This window comes from Tarenaya hassleriana, unplaced genomic scaffold, assembly GCF_000463585.1.
Source record: "Tarenaya hassleriana unplaced genomic scaffold, ASM46358v1 Cleome9, whole genome shotgun sequence".
In the NCBI taxonomy this organism is placed as follows: Eukaryota; Viridiplantae; Streptophyta; class Magnoliopsida; order Brassicales; family Cleomaceae; genus Tarenaya; species Tarenaya hassleriana.
The window spans coordinates 2,073,085-2,094,522 of NW_010971389.1; the positions used below are offsets into that span (position 1 = coordinate 2,073,085).

The 21,438-nt window shown below is 42.4% G+C and overlaps 6 protein-coding genes and 1 pseudogene across 7 annotated transcripts in view; 5 read left to right on the plus strand and 2 right to left on the minus strand.

The window, feature by feature from the left end:
- Positions 1 to 2,268, plus strand: part of LOC104803887 — a 2,938-nt pseudogene extending 670 nt beyond the window's left edge.
- A 922-nt stretch (positions 2,269 to 3,190) lies between these two features.
- On the plus strand, positions 3,191 to 5,888 carry LOC104803888 (serine/threonine-protein kinase HT1-like). Its single transcript, XM_010527983.1, has 4 exons — positions 3,191 to 3,485; positions 3,850 to 3,956; positions 4,203 to 5,138; positions 5,263 to 5,888. The coding sequence occupies exons 3-4, from the start codon at positions 4,243 to 4,245 to the stop codon at positions 5,600 to 5,602; spliced, it is 1,236 nt and encodes a 411-aa protein (XP_010526285.1). The 5' UTR covers positions 3,191 to 3,485; positions 3,850 to 3,956; positions 4,203 to 4,242; the 3' UTR covers positions 5,603 to 5,888.
- A 99-nt stretch (positions 5,889 to 5,987) lies between these two features.
- LOC104803889 (DDB1- and CUL4-associated factor homolog 1-like) lies at positions 5,988 to 12,998 on the minus strand. Its single transcript, XM_010527984.1, has 13 exons — positions 12,657 to 12,998; positions 12,494 to 12,572; positions 12,281 to 12,397; positions 12,042 to 12,202; positions 11,182 to 11,956; positions 10,983 to 11,080; positions 10,437 to 10,863; positions 9,765 to 10,328; positions 9,497 to 9,679; positions 8,947 to 9,378; positions 8,755 to 8,862; positions 6,973 to 8,640; positions 5,988 to 6,896 (listed from the first exon to the last, which is right to left on the minus strand). The coding sequence occupies exons 1-13, from the start codon at positions 12,890 to 12,892 to the stop codon at positions 6,189 to 6,191; spliced, it is 5,556 nt and encodes a 1,851-aa protein (XP_010526286.1). The 5' UTR covers positions 12,893 to 12,998; the 3' UTR covers positions 5,988 to 6,188.
- Positions 12,999 to 13,158: 160 nt separating this feature from the next.
- Positions 13,159 to 15,176, plus strand: LOC104803891 (endonuclease V). Its single transcript, XM_010527986.2, has 9 exons — positions 13,159 to 13,375; positions 13,454 to 13,721; positions 13,807 to 13,869; positions 13,969 to 14,008; positions 14,092 to 14,156; positions 14,261 to 14,377; positions 14,491 to 14,619; positions 14,749 to 14,823; positions 14,937 to 15,176. Exons 1-9 carry the CDS (start codon positions 13,314 to 13,316, stop codon positions 14,946 to 14,948), a joined length of 831 nt encoding a protein of 276 aa, XP_010526288.1. The 5' UTR covers positions 13,159 to 13,313; the 3' UTR covers positions 14,949 to 15,176.
- Positions 15,117 to 17,233, minus strand: LOC104803890 (glucan endo-1,3-beta-glucosidase 5-like). Its single transcript, XM_010527985.2, has 2 exons — positions 16,500 to 17,233; positions 15,117 to 16,356 (listed from the first exon to the last, which is right to left on the minus strand). Exons 1-2 carry the CDS (start codon positions 16,841 to 16,843, stop codon positions 15,228 to 15,230), a joined length of 1,473 nt encoding a protein of 490 aa, XP_010526287.1. The 5' UTR covers positions 16,844 to 17,233; the 3' UTR covers positions 15,117 to 15,227.
- A 1,501-nt stretch (positions 17,234 to 18,734) lies between these two features.
- On the plus strand, positions 18,735 to 20,715 carry LOC104803892. 2 transcript variants are annotated; one of them, XM_010527987.1, is made up of 4 exons: positions 18,735 to 18,829; positions 18,930 to 19,073; positions 19,741 to 19,955; positions 20,265 to 20,715. In XM_010527987.1, exons 2-4 carry the CDS (start codon positions 18,984 to 18,986, stop codon positions 20,533 to 20,535), a joined length of 576 nt encoding a protein of 191 aa, XP_010526289.1. In that variant the 5' UTR covers positions 18,735 to 18,829; positions 18,930 to 18,983; the 3' UTR covers positions 20,536 to 20,715. The 2 variants fall into 2 exon arrangements, with proteins under 2 accessions (XP_010526289.1, XP_019056897.1); XM_019201352.1 differs by lacking the exon at positions 18,735 to 18,829 and having other exon boundaries at positions 18,836 to 19,073.
- Positions 20,716 to 21,155: 440 nt separating this feature from the next.
- LOC104803893 (protein arginine N-methyltransferase 1.5) overlaps positions 21,156 to 21,438 on the plus strand; it is a 6,197-nt gene continuing 5,914 nt past the window's right edge. Inside the window, exon 1 of the mRNA XM_010527988.2 lies at positions 21,156 to 21,413. Coding sequence (XP_010526290.1) covers positions 21,273 to 21,413 — 141 coding nt within the window. The 5' untranslated portion in view covers positions 21,156 to 21,272. The remainder of the gene's footprint in view (positions 21,414 to 21,438) is intronic.

Sequence of the window (21,438 nt, forward strand, 5' to 3'; positions counted from 1 at the left end):
GAAGCCCCCCAATATTGTCAGGTTTATAGGGGCCTGCCGAAAATCTATCGTCTGGTGCATTGTTACAGAGTATGCAAGGGGAGGGTCATTGAGGCAGTTTTTGACAAAGAGGCAGAACCGAGCAGTGCCCTTGAAATTGGCAGTTAAGCAGGCGTTGGATGCTGCAAGGGGAATGGCTTACGTGCATGGGCTTGGGTATATTCACAAAGATTTGAAATCAGATATCCTTCTAATTTCTGCCGATAGATCCATCAAGATCGTTGATTTCGGAGTCGCTCAAATTGAGGTCAAAACAGAGGGAATGACACCAGAGACAGGGACTTACCATTGGATGGCCCCGTAAGTTTATCTATCTGTGTATATGTTTCTCTCTATTCTGCTTCCTTTGATAAGTATCTCAAATCATTTCTGCTGGTAATTCATTTTATTCCGGAAACCTCTGTGTGTGTTGAAGCATGTGATGAAGAAGCTAATCCGTATGGTTCTCTCGTTTGCTGGGCTTGCGTTTTTTCGTACATCTATGTGGAAAACTCGTTCAATTATGTTACATGTCTGTTTGAAAGTCTTCTATATAGCCAGTATTTGTTAGTTTTTATGTTATAAATCACATGAGCCGCATAGACATGCAAGCACATATCATTAGTCTTCTCCTCATTTGATGGAAGAAATAGTATCTTGCACATATTATGCTCATGTTGAAGAATCTTTTTGCTTCAAAAGTTAACTTCTTCTGTATCCCTCTAGCGTTGCAACGGATTGATTCTTCTCAGTAGATTCATCATGCCATGCATTGACCACTTTGAGGAATTCCTTAGGACCATATAAACCACCAAAACTTGCTTGTGCTTTTCTTTTCTGGTACATGGTCATTGTTTTGTCAACTGGACTTTCTTTTTATTCTGGTGATATGTCATTATGCCAACTTGAATTCCCCCTTTTTCATAAGATTTGTCATTTGGGAAATCCACTGGTCATCCCCAGTAATGGTGGAATCCTGAGCTCATCCAAGTTGAAAGAAGCATATTGAATATGATGAGGCATAATCCTATCTTTTTTTCTTTCTCTGTTTCTGTTTGACTAACTAAATGGTCTAAACCCCGGAGTTGGGGTGTTCAACAAATCACTTCACCTATGGGTTTAAACAATGAACACTCTTAGCAACTTATTCCGGCAATGAAGGGCGGCAATGAGAATGCCGCCCAGTACAAATTGGGGATATTTTGAAACTCCGGAAATGAAGAACACATCTCTGCTCGCCTGTGCCTGTCTTGCTTTGCTATGTAATCTATGTAGTTTCAGTTTGTTATTCAGTCTTGGATGTGACATTTACGCTTCGTGAATAGTTTTGGTAATCATCATTGTCGAACCAAATTAGGATCGTTTAGTTTAATGAATTATGGGCAGTAGCAGAACGAAAACGTACGTCGTGAACCGGGCAAAAAGGACGAGATTCCTCATTGGAATAACCTGCTAATATACCATTTTCAAACGTTTTATTAGAAGTCAGCTTTTAGAATGGGGGAATCTGATGTCTTTTTGTTATACCTTTCTTTGTGATAGAATAGTTGTGTAATTTTACTTTGTAGTTGAAGTTGTTGTCCAAGTTGCTCAGCCATGACATAAGCTGAAAATTTGGGAACTATTACATATCCATGGGAGTTTGACAGTACAAGTTGTCTTTAGGTACGTGATGAAAAACTTGACTGGTTTGATCCTCTGCACTTTATGCTTGTTTAGATACTGACAGGGATAGTGTTACTTTAAGAGAGTGTCGATCTCTAATTTGATTCCGAATCTTACAATGTGATTGCCATATTGCAGAGAGATGATCCAGCACAAGCCGCACACGCAGAAGGTGGATGTATACAGCTTCGGCGTAGTGTTATGGGAGTTAATAACAGGCACGGTCCCATTCCACAACATGACGGCGGTTCAGGCAGCGTTTGCAGTGGTGAACCGAGGAGACAGGCCGCCGATCCCTAGCGATTGCCTTCCCGTGCTTAGCGACGTCACGGCTCCTTGTTGGGACGCAAACCCCGAGATCCGACCACCCTTCTCGGAGATTCTGACGATGCTTGAACGAGCAGAGACTGAGGTATTGACCACATTGGACTGAGTCGGCGAACATCATAAAGAAACAAGCTTTTTTACATTTGTGTTTTCGAATTTCTTGATTTGATTTGGTTGGGATATGAACTCTCCCTAATAATATTGTTTTTTTTAAATTGTTTTACCCATATGTAAATGCTTGTTCTTTATGCAATATATATGCATATTGTTGGGACGCAAACCCCGAGATCCGACCACCCTTCTCGGAGATTCTGACGATGCTTGAACGAGCAGAGACTGAGGTATTGACCACATTGGACTGAGTCGGCGAACATCATAAAGAAACAAGCTTTTTTACATTTGTGTTTTCGAATTTCTTGATTTGATTTGGTTGGGATATGAACTCTCCCTAATAATATTGTTTTTTTTAAATTGTTTTACCCATATGTAAATGCTTGTTCTTTATGCAATATATATGCATAAATGATATGATATAGGGCTTTTATAATATATATATATATATATATATAGTGATGATGTGTGTGTGAATGGACGTGGAAATGATATGGTTTGCATCTGCAGTCTGACTGCTGAAATGCCGACAAAGGGGGAATCATGTATTGGGGCACAACCAAACGGATGATCTTTTTGTGCCATCATTAGTATCGAATAATCTATTTTCTATACAATATTAATAATATTAAACACACGATTTAAAATAAAATCTGTGCTTCTCAGTAAAAATGGTACATTAAATTTTATGATAATAGTACGAATCTATATATTTAGACCATTAATGTTTTGCAACATAATATGCAGAAACTGAATAAATATTACGTGCAAAATAATAATAATAATAATAATAACCTTAAGACAAGCGTGAACAGAAAAGACTGTTGCCGTTAGCTTTTAAAGCGGCGACGCGCTGCCTCATTCGACGACCAGTCATCTGCCACGTGTTGTGTTTCTATTGCGCGTAGAATACACTCTCCGTCCGCGCGAGTGCGGCGGGAAAGCTGTCCCAATAAAGGAATTTCGCCAGCAAAATTAATAAAGGACGGGGAAATTTTAAATAAAATTAAATAGCGACACAAAATAAAAAAAATAGAAATAGAAATTTAAGAATAAAAATGAAAAAGAAGGAAAATGGAAAGCTGGGAAAGTAAATGGGAGACGGCGACTGACTCTTATTGCCCTTCTTCGTAATCGTCTTCCTCTTCTCTGGGTTCTTACTGGGGATTTGATCGGAGGTAAACGCTTGGATTCCCGATTTGATTACCCAGGGCTTGGGGTTCTTCGATCGCAGGCTTTTTTCGCCATCATCGTCATCCTTCTCCGGTGATATTTCTCATCTGGTTGTCGAGGGCAAGGGTTTGGAGTTTGCTTCATGTGATTCCCGCGCATATCTACTGTTTTCTGGTGTTCGGGAGCTCTAGGTAAACACTAATTTCTTGCTTTAGCTTCTCGCGTCCTGGAATCGTTGGATCTGTGTGTTTGCTTCACTTTTACTGGTGTTTGCTTCAGTTCTTAGGAGTTTGTTTCCATCAATTTGTGGAAATGGAAGTTTTTGGAGGAGTTATTTAACTCTGTAGCTCCATCAGTGGTTTGTCTTTTAGTACTTCGCTGTTCTTAAATCTCCTGCCGAAAAGAATCGAATTTTATTGTGAAGATTTCACCTAGTTTATTTTGGGTACTTGTTTTCCGCTGTTACGACGACCGTGAAGCTGCTGCCAAGGATCTGATTCCATTTTCTGCCTGAGAATCTGATATTTCACTCTTCTGCTCATGCGTGTCTTTCAGTTTAGGGCGTAGATGGTGTAGAATAACGCAATATTCGAGACGAGTCGAGGACTCCTGAAGCAAAACTGTGACTCTTTGTCTTCCAGGCTCTTGCTCTTTCTTCAGAGGTAAGGTTTTTTCCCATAAAGAAATGGTTTTGTAGTGGGCTTCTCGGGCGTGAAGGTGAAAGAAGATAACTTTACGGTAGCGAAAATTGCTTCCGTTAGGAAGATCTTGGATGCTTCAGATGTTCAAATGCATACAACAAAACATTCCTTTTATGTCTTTGCTTTAGGGGTACACGTTCAAGTGATTACACCGTTAGAGGGCTTTCGTCTTCTGAGTTAAAAAAGGAATCTACATGTGATTTGCAGGTTGATCGGACTCTTGACACGTAACACGGGATCGAAAAAAATGCTCGAAGGGCAGAAGTTCAATGTGCTTGCTGTTGGGAATCACAACAACGACAACAATTATTATGCTTTCACCCAAGAGTTTTATCAGAAGCTCGGCGAGGGTACAAACATGTCCATCGACAGTCTACAGACAAGCAATGCTGGAGGATCTGTCTCGATGTCTGTTGATAACAGTAGTGTCGGCTCTAGCGATTCTCTAATTGGCCATCCGGGTCTGAAGCCTTTGCGCCATGTCTACTCCCTGTCTGTTGGGCAAAGCGTCTTTCGTCCAGGAAAAGTTACACATGCACTCAACGACGATGCGTTAGCTCAAGCTTTGATGGACAGCCGGTTTCCAACTGAGGGACTGGCGAACTATGAAGAATGGACGATAGATTTGAGGAAACTTCATATGGGTCCTGCTTTCGCTCAAGGGGCTTTCGGTAAATTATATAAGGGGACATATAACGGAGAGGATGTTGCGATTAAGATACTTGAGAGGCCAGATAACAGCCCGGAAAAGGCACAGGCCATGGAACAGCAGTTCCAGCAGGAGGTCTCAATGCTTGCGAATTTGAAGCACCCAAACATCGTGAGATTTATCGGAGCATGTCGCAAGCCGATGGTGTGGTGCATTGTAACTGAATATGCCAAGGGAGGTTCAGTTAGGCAGTTCCTGACAAAGAGACAAAATCGAGCTGTGCCCTTGAAACTTGCAGTTAAGCAGGCATTGGATGTTGCCAGGGGAATGGCTTATGTGCACGAGCGTTACTTCATCCACCGGGATTTGAAATCAGATAACCTTCTGATAGCGGCTGATAAGTCCATTAAGATTGCAGATTTCGGGGTAGCACGGATTGAGGTCCAAACCGAAGGGATGACACCAGAGACTGGGACTTACCGATGGATGGCCCCGTAAGTCATATATACGACTCTTTATTTCTTGGTTTCCCTCTCTTGCTTTTCTTGTGCCTTCCTTTTCGGCTTGCCCTCTATTACCAGTATCTCTCGTAATTCCTTGCTCGCTTCACCATTGCAGAGAAATGATCCAGCATAGGCCGTATACACAGAAAGTGGATGTGTATAGTTTTGGAATTGTCTTGTGGGAGTTGATCACAGGTCTGCTACCGTTCCAAAACATGACGGCTGTACAGGCGGCATTCGCTGTGGTGAACAGAGGAGTACGTCCGAACATCCCGAGTGATTGCCTCCCAGTGCTGAGCGAGATCATGACCCGCTGCTGGGATTCCAATCCCGAGGTTCGCCCGTCTTTTACTGAGATAGTCAAAATGCTCGAAGCTGCTGAAACCGAGATAATGACGACGGTGCGGAAAGCCCGTTTCAGATGTTGCATGAGCCGACCGATGACCATTGACTAAATTTCTAAAACAGGAAGAAGAAGAGTAGAAGGAAGAAGGTAAAAGGAAAAAGAAAAAAAAAACAGGGGAGTGTTTTTAAGAGTGGCTTTAGATATTTGTGTGTGTATCTATCTATATATATACATACATTATATATCATGAATGTATTTCATTTCCAAGATAGGAGGATAAGTAACCCATTTTAGACTACTACTGATTTTCTAGCTTTTGTATTAAGGATTAAACAAAAGGGAGAAGAAAATGTATCCCAAGTGTTTGTTTAGTGTTTTTTTTTTTATTCCTTCTTTGGTAGATGAGCTTATTCGATGCATTATATATATACACACACCCCCCTTTACATCTTGTAAGTAATCATTGCCTCGTAAACTCGCATAAGATGATACAATGAATGCAAAGACAAAGCATTCCATGTCATACTGTACATATCGACGGCTTTGGGGCGGTATATCGGATACAAAAGGTTGATATATCTATATAATTGATAATTACATTATTATCAAAACTTTGAAAAAAACCATAAAAGGGTAATGGTAAAAAAAGCAGCAGTTTTTGGCATCTCGAGCTCAAACTCAAAAGAGGGGGAGAGTCAGCCATGGAAGGAAAGCATATTGCCCACATAGTCATCTTCATCACTGCTCATCGAATCATTCATCGCCTCATCGTCGTCGTCTTCAGCCTCGGTGAAGATCTCGATCAAACCAGCGCCGCCGTCCAACAGCAACTGCCTCTCTTCCTCCTCCAAATCGCTCGCGCTTTCGTCCTCGTCGTTTTCATCATCGTCGCTGCTAAAGCTATCCTCATCTCCGCTGTCGCTGCCATCACCATCTGGTCCGAGAATAGGGTCCAAGTCACCGTCATCGTCGTCATCTTCATCGTCCCCTTCTTCGTCATCGTCTGTCTCGGCATCATCGGGGTCAGAATCGTCGTCAGTGGGTCGTCTCCTGCCGATCTCGTAGATCCTGGCCGAGGAAAACATTTCTTCCTGGTCGTCCATTGTGAGCAGACCAGTGAAGGAGTCCATCCGTTCCGTCGTGAAGTCGAGGACGCAACGGTCGACGGGTATGGTAGCGATGTCCGAGTAGTTTATGGCATCGAGAGTACGGAATGCGGCGAACAACGGGTGTTTAACGCGTCGTGTGTGAACAGCCGACATCACATCGTCGAGGTTTCTCCTCAGTATCGCGTATATGACATCTCCGCTCGAGTTGAACGTTATCGCCGTTTGGTCCAGCGATGGCACGCTTCGAAGAAGCCTGCAGTTCCTCAGATCCCAGACCTCAGAGTTTATGATCACCTGTACGGGAAAAAAATAATTCAGACAAGTCCATATTCCCAATTTCAGATTCAAAAGATTAACGATTACTCGATACCTCGTTCCCAGAAGGATGAAAACCACCGCCGCCATAATCCGAGAACTGATCAAGGCGTCTTATCGCGTCGGGTACTCGCGGGTCCCACAGAGAACCGTTCCACAGTATCATCGAATCCGAAGGGTTGAAGTGTACGAGAGAATAGGCATGACCTCGAGAAGTAGAGCTGGAGGACGAGTCGGTCAGTTTCATCTCCAACCTGCATGTCTCGACATCGTAGAGAAGGATTTCTCTGTGCGCTTCGCAAGAAAGGGCAGCGAAACATTTGCCTGAGTTGCTGAATCTCGCGGCCTTGCATCCGTCGATAGAGTGAGTAGGCCCACCAGTGACAGAAGAGGCATCCCAGAGCCGTACATCCATGGAGCTCGAAGAAAGTAACAACTGCGACTCACCAGAAACGTACGACTGAACAACCGTAACCGGAGACTGGTGACCGGAGCAACTCTCGAGCACGTTGCCGGAGTTGGAATCAAATATCTTCACCTCTCCAGAGTGACTACCGACCGCTATATGGGAAGAGTCTCCGAGAAACGTAATGCACGTAAACAGGGTGCCCACCTCATCCCGGCAAGTTCTCCAAGGCTTGAATCTGCTGAAAACAAACTGACGATCCCTACGATTTCCATGGACCCCTCCATAGAAACTCTGGAGCTCACGTGTTCCGAGACGGCCCGTGATGTTGATCGGAGCTTCGAGTGCCCGTTTAGGTTCAGAACAGACATGCGGATGCATGAGAGACAGAGGCGGAAGAGTCGTGATGGGAGCGGGGCACTGCCTGTGTTGATGCTTCAAGTACTGAACCACAAGGGAGTCTAGGGTTAAACGTTCAGAATTTGAAGGCTGCGGTAAGTTTGAAAGCTTTTGCTGAGAAGCCGGAGTTATCTGACTCATTCTCGAGCTCCCCGACTGGTCAGCGCCATCTGCAAGGAGAAAACTCCTTCGGAAAGAAATCGGTGTTGGACAAGCTGGAGAACGGGGTCCCAATTCGCCGGTATTGATCCTCTTACCCGAAACTGACAGGCCCGAGTCTTTCAGCTCGGAAAATTTCCGTTTCCTTAGCATTATAACCGGGGTCTTAAACTGAGCGTCCGGGTCAAGACCGGTCTTGGGTGCAGCTGATTCTGCAGGAACTTCCGATGTATCTGCACAAGCAGGGTATGATCTTGAACTGGTACTTAGCTTCGGTGTAAAATGAAGTTGTGAATCATGGGAGAGGAGTTGGTTTCTCAGCTGGAAACTGAAACTCGGGGTAAAAGCTAACTGTTTCCTTTTGGCAGATGAAGCCCGATTGCATCTCGAACCAGGGTCTTCCTCATTTGCACCGACTTTTGGTTTGCTGGTGAAGAAATATCCGCCATTAACACGACCTGAGGGCCATTGTTGTTGAGCCACAGATGTCGATATCTCCTGAGAAGAGGAATATGCAATGGAAGAAGGCGGAGCCAAAGAAGGCAGAGGCATTAACTGAGCCTCCTTTAACAGAGCAGTAGCACTTTTGGAAAGACCAGACGCCTGGAGATGCTCATGAATAAGGAGTAGAAGCTCCTTAGAGTCATACGTTATAGGCGTTGCCGCAGCAATGGCGGCTCTTTCTATGCGTCGTAATGTCGGAGTCGCCGCATCGGTAGCTGTTAATGCAGTAGTGGCACGTCCCGAGTTTGTCACTATCTGCAAAACAGACAACGAAATAAGGAAGATAACTTTTGGAATGGGGTTTAAGCAGAAGAAAGAATCACTTACAGATACGGCATGAAGACAAAAAAAACGATAAGAGATTCTTACCGCAATAAGCTCGAGAGCCACCTGAGCAAGTTCAGCTTGCCATCTGCAGTGTTCCGTTCCACTTTGCCCACCAGAATCTCGAATTAATTCCGAAAGCCTCTTACCGACCTAGAAAACCAAGTTCAGCAAGTCAGTATACTCATCTATCTCACAAACTAGAAAGCCAATGAGAAAGAAAATCCACTGGTTTACCTGAAGTTTAGTCAGTATTTGTGCAATTACATCATCTCGAGCCAAACCCAGAAGGACTCTGCAAGCGAGAGCTCGAAGACAATCGGGGCTAGCAGGAGGGGTAACGTATATTCTGGGCTGAAGAAGATTCAAAAGAATCTTTATACCATTGCTGTTACGAACCGCCTCTCGTGCTAGACAATAAACCTGTTCCAATTGAGCAGCAAGACCAGCAGAACCTGTTCCGGCTCCTAATGATATTCTCCGGTCCCCGACCAATCCTGATGACGGAGTTTGCAAAGCATTGGCAGTGGACTGAGTACCTGCTGAAACATCGGCAGTTCGATCAGAAACATTACGATCTTCCTTTCTTGTCTCGGTTGGGGGTTTGTTGCTGATTGAAGGTGGAGGACACACTAGATTGATTAAGACATTCAGCGCTTGTTGTATGATCTGCAATAAAAAAACAAAACAAAAAAGCAAGGTAATAACAAGATCTCGGAGGAAAAGACGAACTGACACCACCAATATTAAGTAATAAAAATCATGATGATAGAAATGGATTCCTGACCTCAGGGTCCACGATGCTGTTGGTGATATTTGCTGCATCGAGGATGACAGCAATGCCAACACGATTATTGCTCAGATTGGCATTGACGATTGCTTTGCGTACGGCAGGTACAGATGTAGCTATGTGAAGAACACCAAAGGCATACTGGAGCAGGTCATGCAGATAACGATCAACCGGTGGTGTCTGCACATAATATGAACAAAAGGGTTAAACCATATGGGGCAAATAAAACGAAATAGCCTGAGAATACGATGTAGATTATTATTACCTGACACAACTCCAACATGGTAACATGTCCGGAAGAGGCCAAAAATTTAATGACCGCAGGCCAGTGAGTACGGACAAAGGCAGGACCCAACTTCCTATCCTTTTGTAACTGAAGAAAGACAGTATCTATTGCTTCATTGCTGATGTCTAGCGGTTTATACGCAGCCCGTATATTGGGAACATTTCGTACACCACCTCGGCTACTTTTGTTAGGTCGGATGGAATCCACGAGTAAAAGAAGACGAGCCCTAAAATATTGGCGCAAAGCAAAACAGGTATGAAAAGCCATCTGTTTCTCTGAAGATGTCATGACTTCAGGAGCTGACCGGTCAGAATTTGCACCGGTCCTAACCGAGGCAGCATCTTTAAGAATCCCAAGGAACTTCTGCAAACCATCCTGAGCATCAAATGCATCTAGAATGGCTCTGAAGACAAAAGCAGCAGCGAAGAATAAGGATCCGTTTTTTCTGGCTTGATCCTGGGAACATTCTAGAAGCTGGATAGCTAATTCAACCACCTGATGGATGACATCTGATGGGAGAGCACAGACACGTTCCATGATCCCCTGAAACGTAATATATGGATATTAAGAAGCATTGGTTACGAGATCAAAAGAAAAAAAAAATCAGATTTTTATTTAGAAGTCATGCAAAGTTTGATGCTTCCTCTTTACCTGAAGAGAGCCTATGGTATATAAGCACGATGAAAGACCAAAAAATGTCTCATTAAGCCTTGGAACAGCAAGTAGCTTCTGTATTCCACCTCGGTCAACAAACATTGCAGCAAATTTCCGGTGTGCAGCCAAAGCACAAATTAACTTCATAACATCAGGCAACAAAGGTGAGACCTTTGACAATTTACCGCATTTGGAATTGCGTTGCAGCAGCATAATGCAGACATCAACCCCTTTTTCATGTAGTACCGGCCCAAGAACCTCAACATATTCTCCTAATATCTCAAGGCACTGAATGCAATATTTCTCCTGTAACTGGGCCAAGGATTCAGTATCCGGAAGTGAAACTTCCTTGACATCCTCAGCTGCTCGGGTTTCCTCCCTATTTGGATTTGTAGTCCGCTCTGAAGTGACGCAACTGGAGGTCCTGCCACCCAGCCAGAGTTAAAAGCCTTAAATTATCATCCCAGTAAATAGAAGCAACTCTAATTCAACAATCGAAAGTTTGTGCAACATGATTATTCGCAAAGGCGTAGCATCACTGACCTCGAAGCTTCAGTCGCAATGGCAGCATCTACGACAGTCGAAGCGGCTCGAGAAGCAGTAGAAACAGCAGCTTCTTCATTGCCGGAGGCCTTGAATTCCTGGATAATTAAACATGAAAGGTTAACATACATAAATCAGAGATTATGTACATGACAGAAGACATAGAAATCACTGTAATCCGAATGAAATGATAACATGCCTCCAAAGCAGCAGTTTTAACAAGTTCAGCGGCAGCATCACCAGCAGCTTTGACGGCATCAGCAGGAGCATTGGCAGCTCTAGCTTCTGCTTCAGCAGCTCCAACAGCTTTCTTCACTAAATTAGTTACGTCTATAGTTCCAACAATGCACCCTTGAAAACACTCATCATTCTCCTCTCTTTCTTCGTACACAGCACCAGTGTTCATATTTCCCTGACTTCTTCTCCTTTCTTCTGTGATTTTCGGATCTGAAATTTTAGACAGACCTCTCTCTCTGACAACCCGACGACAATCTGATCCAGGAGACGCAAATGCAACATCATTATCGGCTGTGCCTTCATTAACCCTACCTCTACCCTTGGTTTTTGACCGGTTGAGCCTGCGTTTTGAGGGATCCTCTCCTCCACAATCATCATCCCCAGGTTTCACTTCACCACCCGAGATATCCCATCTTTCCCCACAATCACTATCCGCCCCGCCATCACACCTAGCATCAGATTGTCCCATCTCTCTGCCCATATCCCTCTCAGCAGCATGATCATTTGAGTTTCTGTCATCCAGCACCCTCGCAGCATCAACTTGAGCTGTATCCACCAGCTTCCGCACCCGACTCCGAGCTTCTTCCTTTTCTTTTAGTGATATATGCTTGGGATCCTTAGAGTGAAGGGCCTCTTTCCGGTTCGTGCTTGTCTCCCCAATCACCCTTACTCGAAGATAATGCATCAGCTTGGCAGATAAACCCGACGTCAAGGCATCTTCCACAAGTTGACCACCACTACAAAAACACAGGTAACAGGTTAGGCTTCAGCAACCAGATCAACCAAAGAAGGACAGGAGACTAGTCGGAGGAAAATCAATACCTCTGCAAAGATAGAGCAAGAAGTCCTGTAGCATAAGTCTTTAACATTTCAGAATCTGACACTTCCTTCCTGCCCGGGTCTTCACCCGGAAATTTGACATCTTCATTCATGACCCAACCTTTAAAATTCTCCGAAACAGTTTCATCGAAAACATGGGGATACTGAAAATAAAATAGTACAATCAACCAACCAAACAGCCAAAACCAAGAGATAGAAACAAGAATATCACAAGTTCTTACCATCCAAGTAAGGGAACAATTCAGTAGCAGCCTTGCAGAGGCCGCATGTACCGCTGTAGAGTAAGTATTCTCGGAAAGAAAAGTTGACGATATCAGTTCGAAGAAGTCGTCATTATCCTGCCAAAAAGGAAGTACTGAATTGCCCCTCCCCAAAAAAAATGATAACTTGCTAAAGAAACAACGAGCAACGTCTTAAAAGACAATGTTCCATACCCTTATAAGGTTACACAACTTGCCAATATTATGACTACCACGGCCATTGGAAGAAGAGTTCGCATTTTCCGCAATGTACCTGTAAGAACAAATATCATCGTCAAGCTAACACCAACTACGAAGCAACAGAACGAGAGAAAGAGACAGAGAGAGAGAGATATACAGAGACTCCTGCGATTCGAGGAGATTGCTAAGAGCATGGAGAACAGCAGGACTAGGGTTATTAGCAGTGGAAGTGATCTTCTCTATAAGCCTCTGTGCTTCATCCATAAGCTCATCATCCACGCTCCTCCTTTCTCGCTCCTGTTCTCTTCGTTGTTCCTCGACGGAAGCTTCTCCTGACGCCTCCGGATCTTCCGCCGCCGGATTACGAACCTCAGCTTGCCCACGCCCGTCCATTATCGCTTCGATTCCAATGGACAAAACTGGGGAAGACGATCAATCCGAACTCCAACACCAGTAGAATTTGGGTCGAACGATCGCGACAATTCGAGAGGGGCGAAAAAAAAAAGCTGGCAGGGAGATATGTCGAGCTCTTTATGTATGTCAGGGGAGCGGTGGAGGCGGTAGATGGAGGCGACAAAAGCCGAGAGACGGTGGTCGGTTTCTTTACGATCCGACCCGACCCGGATTCTGCCCCTGAAACCCTAGCCCATCTCACGTTATAGACCCAATAAGATTCAGCCCATATTTAGGCCCAAACCGAAATGATACAAAACGGAGCGTTTAATTGTCCCGATCAGAATACGGGCCTTCACCCGCGGCCCGACAAGACATCTCGCCGTCGATTTTCGTCCCCGGTGACGAACGGTCCCACTAAATGGAAGGCGCAGGAGATTCCGGCGGATCTGCGTCGGAAAGTCAGCTCGAGAGCTGGATAGAGTAGGTTTATCATGAGTTCTACATCGAATCCGGTAATTGTTGGATCGTTGATTTGATTCAAGGGTTTTTGTTTTCCAGAGAACAGGATCGGCTGAAGAAGAAACTGATCATGTACGATGACTTCCCATGGAAGATATCATCGTCTTCGCCATCCATGGATCATTCGGATTCGGATAAGTTGAAGTACATTGGAGGTGTGGACATGAGCTTCTCCAAGGAAGATTCTTCCGTCGCCTGCGCTTGCCTCGTCGTTCTCGAGCTCCCTTCTCTGCGTGTAGTCTACCATGACTTCTCTCTCCTCCATCTCCGTGTTCCTTATGTCCCTGGCTTCCTCGCTTTCCGTGAGGTTCTTATCAATCTTCTTCTTCGTCGTGTCTTCAATCTTCTCATCATCGTCAAACGCTGATCCAAATATGGGTTTCATATTGCAGGCACCTGTTCTACTGCAGCTTCTGGATAAGATGCAAAAAGAACAGAACCCGTTTTATCCGCAGGTTTAAAGGTTTTGTTTTTCAGTTCTGCAATGTTGATTTCTGTGATTAGTGCATGGTTTTCTGAAAGTCTAGTGCTTTGCCATTTTGTTCAACACAAAGGTACTGATAGTTGATGGAAATGGGATACTTCATCCACGAGGTAATGCATAATACATTGAATAAACGATCGAAGGTCTCAAGCTCTGTAACTTATGGTGGAGAATCTATAAATGTCTTCTCCAGGATTTGGCTTGGCATGTCACTTAGGTGTTCTAGCTCATCTCCCTACTATTGGGGTCGGAAAGAATGTGAGTTTTGTCTCCATCTTGCTCTTGGGTCCCCTCACTTGTTAACATATCAAAAGGTCCCGATCACTTCTATGGATTATCCATTTGTTTTTGTATCGTTTCAGCTGCATCATGTGGACGGTCTGAAGCAATCTGAGGTCAGACAGCTACTTCAGCTCAAAGAGAATCAAGATGAACAAGTTATCAACTTGGTCGGTAACTCAGGGTTTACATGGGGAGTAGTAAGTGGCTTTGCTTGGACAGTTTGCTCCTGTTCAAGACAGAAATTAATTGTAAAGTATAAATGCCTGTTCGAGTTTTAGGTTCAGACATATCGCAAGTTCCTCTCTTACAGGGAATTAGACCAACCTTGAGTTGTCTGAAGCCTATATACGTGTCGGTTGGCCACCGCATATCACTCGAGACTGCAGTTAAGATCGTTATGATGACATGCAAGTATCGTGTTCCAGAGCCTATTAGACAGGTAAAATGTACAGTTTTGTTTAACAAGAACATGTGGATACTTACTGATACTTGTTCTATCAATTAAGATGAAAAGGGTGAAATATACAACAGGGTCTCCAAAGAAATAATCTAATGCTCGTGTATGCAGGCTGATATGAGATCAAGAGAATATCTCCAGGAGCATCAAATGAAAGTTTTAGAAGAACACGACCTTCCAGACCAGGTGTCAATCTATTCTATATGGCCCTGGCTGTTGGTTCTTTTCCTTCTTAACCCAATGACATAAAGAACTTTAAACTAGCTCACGTGATAGCGTCTACTTTGTTCATTTTGCAGCCCGAGCATTAGCCATTGTGCCGAGAACCAAAGAAGGCGACATGACTCTTTGGAGTTCAATGCAAATTTTTATGAAATTTTAACCCCAAATTCTTGGACGAATGCTGGTTTGGCATATGAAGCCACAATGCTGTACAAACATTTGCTACAATGTCGTCTGGACAAGTCTGAACCAGTGGATGCATACAATACAGAATTCAGGATTCTCAATTCTCTTAAATCTCCATAAACAGCAAAGCATAAAAAGAAAAAGAAAAATCAACTCAGAAGACCTCTCACTTGTCTTGACATTCACAGAACGATATACGAGCACATCAACAAGAGCAGCAGCATCAACTCAGCTGGTTGGGTTAGAGGTGCAACACTGGCTTTGCTACCACCAGCTACTGGTGTTTCTGCTTGGATCATTATTCTGAATTTGCAATCTCCTACAGAAGGATCGGTGTTGGAGATCACAGAGAGGCCAGGGAACTTACACGCGCTGTCGAGCTGATCGCTTATCTGGTAATAGCTGTTGAAAGCGTAGGAAATGTTCTGCCTTGCGTCAAGATTACCACAAGAAGAGCCATAACCGAGACTCGTGCAATCAGCGTGTGAACATGCATAGCTCACACTCGGTGCCATTTGAGGGTCATCGAGATTTGCCGACGGTGACAGGACACACCATTTCCGAGCCAGGTAACGTACTTCCTTTGCCGGGACCAGCCCATTCGCATTGGTTCCACCGAGGCTGAGCCCATACTTGGCCTGCCCATCAAAGTAGAACAGTCCCCAGTGTCTTTCAAAGTTCCCAGGCTGAATGCTTTTGGCATCTTCATCAATCAAGCTGAACAAGTAAACATCCATTGATCCGGGTCTCATTGGAGTTCCTTTACCAGCTTTCTGACGGTTCAAGAACCCTTGGTTGAACCGCCGTGCATACTGCAAGTTTGCGTTCTTGTCCCCATCAGTTGGCCACCCGATTTCCCCGACGATGATGGGCATGTTCCCGAATCCGTTCTTCTGCAACGCCCACACGAGGGTATCGTGGTTTGCATCGAGAACATTGTCATAGGCTCGTCCATTGTCATTTATAGGTGCAGAAGCGCCATCAAAGAAGGCAAACTCCACTGGGAAATTCGGGTCGTTGTAGAGGCTGATGAAGGGATAGATGTTGATGGTTAACGGAGCCTGGTTATCACTCAGAAACTTAACGATCTGAAGCATCAGGTCACGGATATCGGGTCTGAAGTCGCCTTCTGAGGGGAGGTTGGATGTACTCTGATATACATCGGCGTTAAGGGGCACGGTTACCTTCACCTGAGTCGCTAAACCGGCTTTTATGAGAGCTGATTGGACATTCTGGATAGCAGGAAGAGTTGTTGTGAGGAATGTTCCGTTGAATGTCTGCAGAAAAGGCTCGTTGCCAACTGCTACATACCTAATTGCCAAGAAATTTCAAAAGAAAACACATTCAGCTTACTTCAATCTTCATCAGAGCACCATCTTTCCGACAGAAGCCGGAACTAGTTCTGTCTTAAGAGACAGACCCACAGAAAAAAAAGGTTGCAAGTTCGACGAAACCTGATGTCGACGCCATTGGAGGAGACGTGAGAGGACACATTCTGAGCGACCCATCTCTCGGCGGCTTCAACACTTCCGGCAAGAGAAGCGAGCATATCGTTAGGGATTCCGACCATAACCTGAATCCCCGACCGACTAAGCGCCTTGAGGATCGCCGCGTCTGCTTCAAAGAGCTTCACTTTTTGGAAACCGTTCTCACGGAGAAGCCTCACCACCGTCGCCGGAGGAAGAGGGTGAGTCGCCTGAGTTCCCCAGTTCACTCCGATGCCTCCGACACAGACCCACCAGTTTCCGTACAACAAAGTACCGATGACGAAGAACACAGCCACTCCTTTGGACAACATCGGATCAAACCCAGAAGGAAAAAAACAACTTTTATGGTGAGAGCGAGCTCTGATCAGTGAGAGATTTCGTGGGAAGCTTCGGTTTGACTAGGAACAGAGATGGGTTTTGAATCTGATAGCTCAATCGTCAGAGTATCAGAAACCAGACTGATCCTGAATATTACTGTTATTGCTATTTTTTGGTGGATTCAAGAAGAAGAAGAAGAAGAAGTTTTGAGGGAAAAGGAAAGAATAAGAAAGCAGATAAGCTCGAGACGGAAATCTACATGAGCTTTTGCCGGAAATCGAACATGGAAACGCTTACCTTTATCGTCTGTTCATGTCTGAAAGGCAAGTGCTCTGATTGGAACTCCAGACCAGAAAAGCGATAAAATATAATACGATGGAAATAAATAAATAAAATAACAAAATGCTCCGTTTGGTCTTCAACAAAATAATATTAGTATGTTTACATCATTTGATAAATCATTTTGAGATTGCATTAAACAGATCATTGCAAATTAATAGTTGTTATTGAATCATAAAAGAAAATCAAATAAAAAGGAAGAATCTTTAAAGTTTGTGGGAATGGGTTATGTCGCGATGCTCCCCTTATTCAAGTCAAAAGCCAACGAATGGAAAATAATTTTAAAAGACACACAAAATTAAATTAGTTTTTTAAAGCTATTCGATTAAAAATTAAATTACTTCCAACTAGAGATTCAATTCCAATATTCTATTAATATATAAATATTTATAATGTTTACTAATTTATTTTAAATCCCAATTATTTTATTCGACCGCCGGAATTCAAAACATGACAAAGCTAAAGTTACTATTCAAAATACACCGTACATGCTGCGGTGTGATTAGAAAATCAAGACCCAAAAAAAAAACTTCAAAATTCTCATACAATTTTTTCCTAAAGTTGCGTATTTGACCAATTGCAAAGTTTAAATCAATTATTTTCGACGAGATATTAGTGTAACCATATGAATTCGATGTTGGATATAAAACTCTAAATCCATATTATATAGATTAAAAAATAAGATGATTTGGAATTTTTGGATATAGAACTGTATTTTGGGATCATGCTGATCCCTCCTCGGTCCGAACATTAAGACCTCTCGTTAATGGTAGGCCCATTAAGAAGCAGGCCTAAATGGGCCCTCACAATTATCCACATTCATCCGTTTCTAATTTGTTAACAAAATCCGATAAAATTATCAAATAAATATACAGATCAAAGAAAATTTTCCAAATTCACAAAATCAACTAAAATGGTCATATATATATATATATATATATATATACACACACATATGCATATCTAACGTTTACAAATTTTATGAAATAAAAATTCCATAAAATAAAAAATATATAGGTTTAGTATTTCTTTCTACGTAATTAAGAGAAGATATTCTTCATATATATTTTGATTAGTTTCCACATTTATTTTGGTAATTTTATTGTAGTTGATGAATTTTAAAATTTATATATAAATATCTTAACTTTTAAAAATTGTGCCATTTTAATATAGATATATGTAATTTGATACAATTGATCTTATAAATATTAAAATATTTCAAATCGATATTAATTATAAATTTTTTATAAATATCAATGATCTGTATATATAAATTATCAGAAAAATATTTTTTTAATGACGAATCATATGGTCGTGATATTTGCAATAATTTATCGAAAATTTTCAATAATTATTATGATTCAGTGTTAGAAATTATCTTTAATTTTATAAATTACGATATTAATTTAGAATATTTTAATATTTAGGAAAATTAAAAATTTATATACTTATTTGTTTAGTTTTGAAAAATCGAGGTGGATTTTTCCTTAAATAAATTATTGAATAAATACAGAAGATTCACAATCCAAAGTCAACAAACAGAATCTTAAAATAAGATTACCCTCGTAAAGTGTGTTTTTATACTCAAAATCCACCGTTCTTTGTTCGCTTCTGCGATCGCAGACTCGTCTCCTCCGGAAGTATCTTCCTTTACTGTTCGTTGATCGCTTTCGTTTTCATCTCCTCAACCTTGAATCGGTGTTCGATCCGACAATTTTTCTTGTTTCATAAATTTTTTAGGTGACTCGCGTGATTGGTGGATGACCTAAAAGACGAAGGAGAAGAGGAAAAAAAATGGCGGTTACTATGAGACAGATGTCGCTGATCGTGTCTGCTTTTGGCGTCCTGTCGTTTTTGTTCGGAGTGATTGCAGAGAACAAGAAGGTATGATCTGTTCCGTTTGCTCGTTTTTTAACCTAATTTCGTTCGGTATTGTCGTCATATCTCCTCGATCCTCTACTGTGGGTTCGTCTGTTGTTTCGTGTTTGTGTTGGATAATCTACATTGTTGCTTGTGGTTTTCGTTGTTCATTTTTCTGGATTCATGGAAGTTGGGAGCTATTGCTGTGTAGGGCTTTCAGAGAATTTGATTAAACATTCATGTTATTGCTTAATCCATGATAACGGTTCTGGAAAAAAAAAACGCTGAGATGAAACAGCTATAAGCACTAGATTCCTGAGAAACGTTGGGACTTCGAATAGGGCTCAGCTTTGTTTATGTGATCAATTGCGTTATATAATCTAGAAGAAAGAGATTGTTTGATCATTCATTATCTGAGGGGCGAATTATCAGTTGTTAAACCTGGTCACTAATTAAATTTGATGCTAACCTTTAAAAGATAAGACTCGAGAGTCTGATCACCCACCACCAGGAGATTCAAACAAAGCAAATAGTGATTGGTTGAACATGGTGTTTTCAGTCACTTGCAAATCAATATCTTCCTATGGTTATCAAGCGCTCTTCTCTGAAGCACCATCCTGTGCTCTCTCTCTATCTATCTATATATATATGTATATATGAGTTCTGTCTCTATTATGGATTTGTAACACAGCCTGCAGCTGGTACGCCGATAAGCGGAAAGGGGGTCGTTATCTGCAAGTACCCGTCTGATCCGACTCTTGCCTTGGGGTATCTATCTGTTGTCTTTCTTGTGGCGAGTACTGCGGCTGGGTACAGATCCTTGTTCATGTCTTACAAAGGAAAGTCTGTTCCCTACTCCGTCTTGTTCAAAAGCACCAGTTTCTCTGTGTTCTTCAACATTGCCCTGTAAGCAAATCTCTTTTCCCGACTTGTTTTAGTTTCAACAATGTACATAGAACACGATTCTCTGCACCCGAGGATCTTATTGTGTTTGGATAGAAAGTGTTGTCCTCAACGATGCACCAGTCTTAAATTCGATTTCACTAGAAGAATGTTGTTCCTTCCAAAATAAAAGATTGAAGGAAGTTTGATAGCCTTTGCATTCTGAAATAATAAAACAAATCAAAACTAACAATTTGGTTTCTTGTACATAATAAATAAATCATGTCGAATTTGGTGTTTAAGATTCGTTTAAGTGCCTGAATTCTCTCGCAGGATAACATCCGGACTGGCTTTGTCCCTGTTGCTGTGGCCAACACTCACCGAGCATTTCCATTTGACCCGCAACGTCCACCGCAACATGGAGACCAATTGCCCGACGGCCAAGACGGGTCTACTGGGCGGCGGTGCCTTCGTGTCGTTGGACTCGTGTCTCTTCTGGCTGGTTGCCCTTATGCTCGCTGATAATGCCCGGGAAGACCATTTCGATGAAATCGAAGGCAGAAGCAACGGTTCAAGGGACGTGGATGTCAAGATTGACACTTGAGCATTATTAAGCCTACTGGTTTGGTTAGGGAAATAAAATAGTAAACTATCTCTTCTAGTTTAACTCTGAGTTATTACAGTATCTGCTAGTGCTAGCTTTGTTTCTGTTCTGAACTCGTATAAGATTTGCTTTGATGCTCCCACATCAACTATATCCAATTTCTGGTTTCGGTCTGGTTATTTTCGTATTTGATTTTTCATAGAAAAGTTATATCCATTCGATTTGGATTCATTTTGTGTTTAATTTTCTTTCTTTTCTCGGTTATTTTTATATTTGATTTCGATTTGGTGTGAATTCTATTTTAAAAAATTTTATACGACTGTTATATTGATTTTGGTTCATATACCGCTATATATTATTTGGTTCGATCAAATCGATTTCATGGTATAATCGAACCGAAATACCTTTAAATTGTTTTGAAAATTGATTTTTAAATATTAGCATTGGATAATTTTCCAATATATCAATTATTAAGTTATACAATAATACATCGAATTAAGATAAATTTCCTATTTTAATTACTATGGTATCCGGTTCGGTTTGGTACAATGATGTTCGGTTCGGTTCGAGATATGCAGTATATAATGGGCCGGCTGGAGATATGTAAAATGGGCCTAAGATCTCAAAGCGCACCATATAATCATGATCGAGGTAAACCCTGCCAAAACCCTTGGTCTTCGTCTTGGTCGACCAAGCTTACATTTCAGGTTTTGATCGTCGAGAGAGAGAGAGAGAAAATGCCGCTCGGAGAAAGAGGAGGTTGGGAGAGGAGCGAGTCTAAGTACTGTGGCGTGGAGACAGACTTCGACGACGATGTCCCTTCTCTTCTCTCCTTCAATATCTCAACCGGTGGCTTCGATTACGTCCTCGCTCCTCTGGTCCCATTCTTTCCCTTCTTCTTCC